The sequence below is a fragment of the Leptonychotes weddellii genome, chromosome 2, assembly GCF_054177405.1.
Source record: "Leptonychotes weddellii isolate Sample4059 chromosome 2, ASM5417740v2, whole genome shotgun sequence".
NCBI lineage: Eukaryota > Metazoa > Chordata > Mammalia > Carnivora > Phocidae > Leptonychotes > Leptonychotes weddellii.
In genome coordinates this window covers 5,190,347-5,193,026 of record NC_138370.1, presented here as the reverse complement: position 1 = coordinate 5,193,026, position 2,680 = coordinate 5,190,347, and the positions used below count along the sequence as shown (strand labels likewise).

Below are 2,680 nucleotides of genomic sequence, written 5' to 3'. Positions count from 1 at the left end.
AGCAAAGTGGATATTCATAAGGGATTTCCTCTGAACTTGGCAACTCTCAAGAAAATCTTTACAGAAGGGTGTGATGGAAAGTAGGGAGGTTGAGAAAGTGTTGAAATGTGTGTCTGTCCATTGTGGGAGGGAGGGGAGGGAGGTGGGCTGGCTGGAATCATTTCCCCGCCTAAGGAGAGCGACCACACCCTAAATCCCTTATTCCAGTGGAGTGATTGGATAACCTTGTACCTAGTCACGTGGGTGGAGCGAGCCATAAAAGGCTGAGGAGATGGCCACACCTGTCATTTGGAGAGTGGCTCAGTGCGAGAAGCATCCCTCTGCAACCGGAGGCTCCACGTGGGGGATCTTGTGAACACTGTTCCTGGAGACATGGAGGCTGCTTCTCTCCACCGCCAAGAGGAGTCTCAGTTCAATGTCTTTCCAAAACTCAAATCTTGCTGGTCAAATGTAGGGGGTGCTGAGGTCCACGGGGGACCCTCTCTGCCTGAGAAGCCATCACCACCATCTCACAAACGGTGCTACCTGACTAATGGTTTGGCTCCCACATCAGCAGGGCTGGCTCCCACAAAGAAACTCATGCATTGGAAGAGACCTTCTGTGGTTGGGGCTGGGCTTCAGAACCTGGGGAACACCTGCTATGTGAATGCGGTCCTGCAGTGTCTGGCATACACACCGCCCCTTGCCATCTCTATGCTGTCCCAGCAGCACGGAGAAACCTGTGGGAAGCAGACATTCTGCATGCTGTGTACTCTGCAAGCTCACATGACCCGGGCCCTCAGCCATCCTGGAGTTGTGATCCATCCCTTGCCAGGACTGCTCACTGCCTTCCACACACACAAGCAGGAAGATGCCCATGAGTTTCTGACGTTCACTTTGGGCGCAATGCAGCAAGCATGCTTGCCTGAGGACAAGCCTTCAGACCCTCAATCTGAGGACACCACCCTCATCCATCAAATCTTTGGAGGGTACTGGAGGTCTCAAATCCAGTGTCTCCACTGCCAAAGTGTTTCAAGCACTCTGGACCCGTACCTGGACATTAGCCTGGACATTGTGGCGGCTCAGAGTGTGAGCCGAGCTTTGGAGCAGTTGGTGAAGCCCAAAAGGTTGGATGGTGAAAATGCCTATCATTGTAGTACTTGTCTAGGGAAGGTGCCTGCTTCCAAGACGCTGACTTTGCACATTCCCTCAAAGGTCCTTGTCCTGGTGTTGAAACGATTCTCAGATTTCACAGGAAACGAAATGGCTAAGGACGTACAATATCCTGAGCACCTTGACATGCAACCCTACCTGTGTGAGCAGAGGGCAGGACCGTTGGTTTATGTGCTCTATGCTGTGCTGGTGCACGCTGGGTGGAGTTGTCACAGCGGACATTACTTCTGTTTCTTAAAAGCTGGAAATGGCCAGTGGTATAAAATGGATGATGCTAAGGTCACCACCTGTGATGTGACTTGTGCATTGAGCCAACATGCCTATGTCCTCTTTTACATCCAGAAGACCAAACTGGAAAGAGAACTCGTGAGTGAGTCACTCGGTGAGGGAGCCACATCCCCTGAGGCTGACCACACAGGCTTGGTTGGGTTCCAAAGGGAGCCCAAAACCGACTCCAGAATCAAAGTTCCTGAATTAGAGGATCACGTGGAAGAGACATCAGTGCAACAAATCACATTAGACCAGTGGAGATTCCTCCAAGAACGCAACCGACCTAAGGCTGAATTCAATGTCAGGAAAGTAGAATTTGCTCTTCCTGCACATGCAGTCATAATTCACCAGTCCAAATATGAGATGTTGAAGAATGATCCTGAACAAAACTTCAACCGGCTCAACACTTTAGCCAGGAACATCGCATCTCAGAGGGCAGGGGACATGGGCATAGTCCCTTGTCTGGCACGGAGAGCCAGAGCTAGCAAGAAGAAGAACAAGAAGGAACAGAAGTCTAGGGAAGTAGTCCAGGGATCTCATTACTAGCTTGGGTGTACATGGGCCCCTCCCCCGCAACACACACACGTACACACCCTCATTCACTCACTCACCTAACTTGAAGATAGTCCCGGACAGGAAATATTTTGTGCATTGTAGGTGTGTGTTCTGCACACGTGGAGAGACCCTATCTAGGTGTGTTCATGGGATATGGCATTCCACTTAAACTGCAGGATACTGAGATTTAAGGCTTGCTTGTTATGGGGATATTATTGGAGAGGTTTGGATTTATTACTGGATCTGTGTCTGTGGGTGAACCCTCCCTTCTATCAGCACAGGGGAGAAGTGGGGGCAACTCGCAGCCTGAAAGGATCAGCGCAAGTGGGCAAACAGGCATGAGGGTGGAAACAATGCTGAGGGCCTGGAGTTGGTGTGAACACAGCTTTCAGTCACAGTCCCATCATCCCATTACTTACTTTCTGTTTATACTGAAAGAACATTTGCCCAGACGTATGCATGGGTGGAGTCTAGGTAAAGATGTGCTTAGAAATATACAAATATGCACCAACCAGAGGAGGAGTTAAAAAGAACCTCAGGAAAAAAACAAAACAAAACAAAAAACAGACACAAAAACCCAATCTCAGTGCATGTACACAAAGAAATGACAAACCACCGGGGCACCTGGGTGGCTCAGTCGGTTGGGCGTCTGCCTTCAGCTGAGGTCGTGATCCCAGGGTCCTGGGATCGAGTCCCGCATCGG

General features: G+C 50.2%; 1 protein-coding gene across 1 annotated transcript; it reads left to right on the top strand.

Annotated features, from left to right (window-relative positions):
* The first annotated feature begins 372 nt into the window (after positions 1-372).
* LOC102731759 (ubiquitin carboxyl-terminal hydrolase 17-like protein 6) lies at positions 373-1,968 on the top strand. The gene has a single exon (XM_006750950.1). The coding sequence runs from the start codon at positions 373-375 to the stop codon at positions 1,966-1,968; it is 1,596 nt and encodes a 531-aa protein (XP_006751013.1).
* Positions 1,969-2,680: the final 712 nt, after the last annotated feature.

What these genes read in the sequence shown, in the direction of transcription:
- LOC102731759 (XM_006750950.1), top strand. Translation starts at nt 373, where the DNA reads ATGGAGGCTGCTTCTCTCCACCGCCAAGAGGAGTCTCAGTTCAATGTC.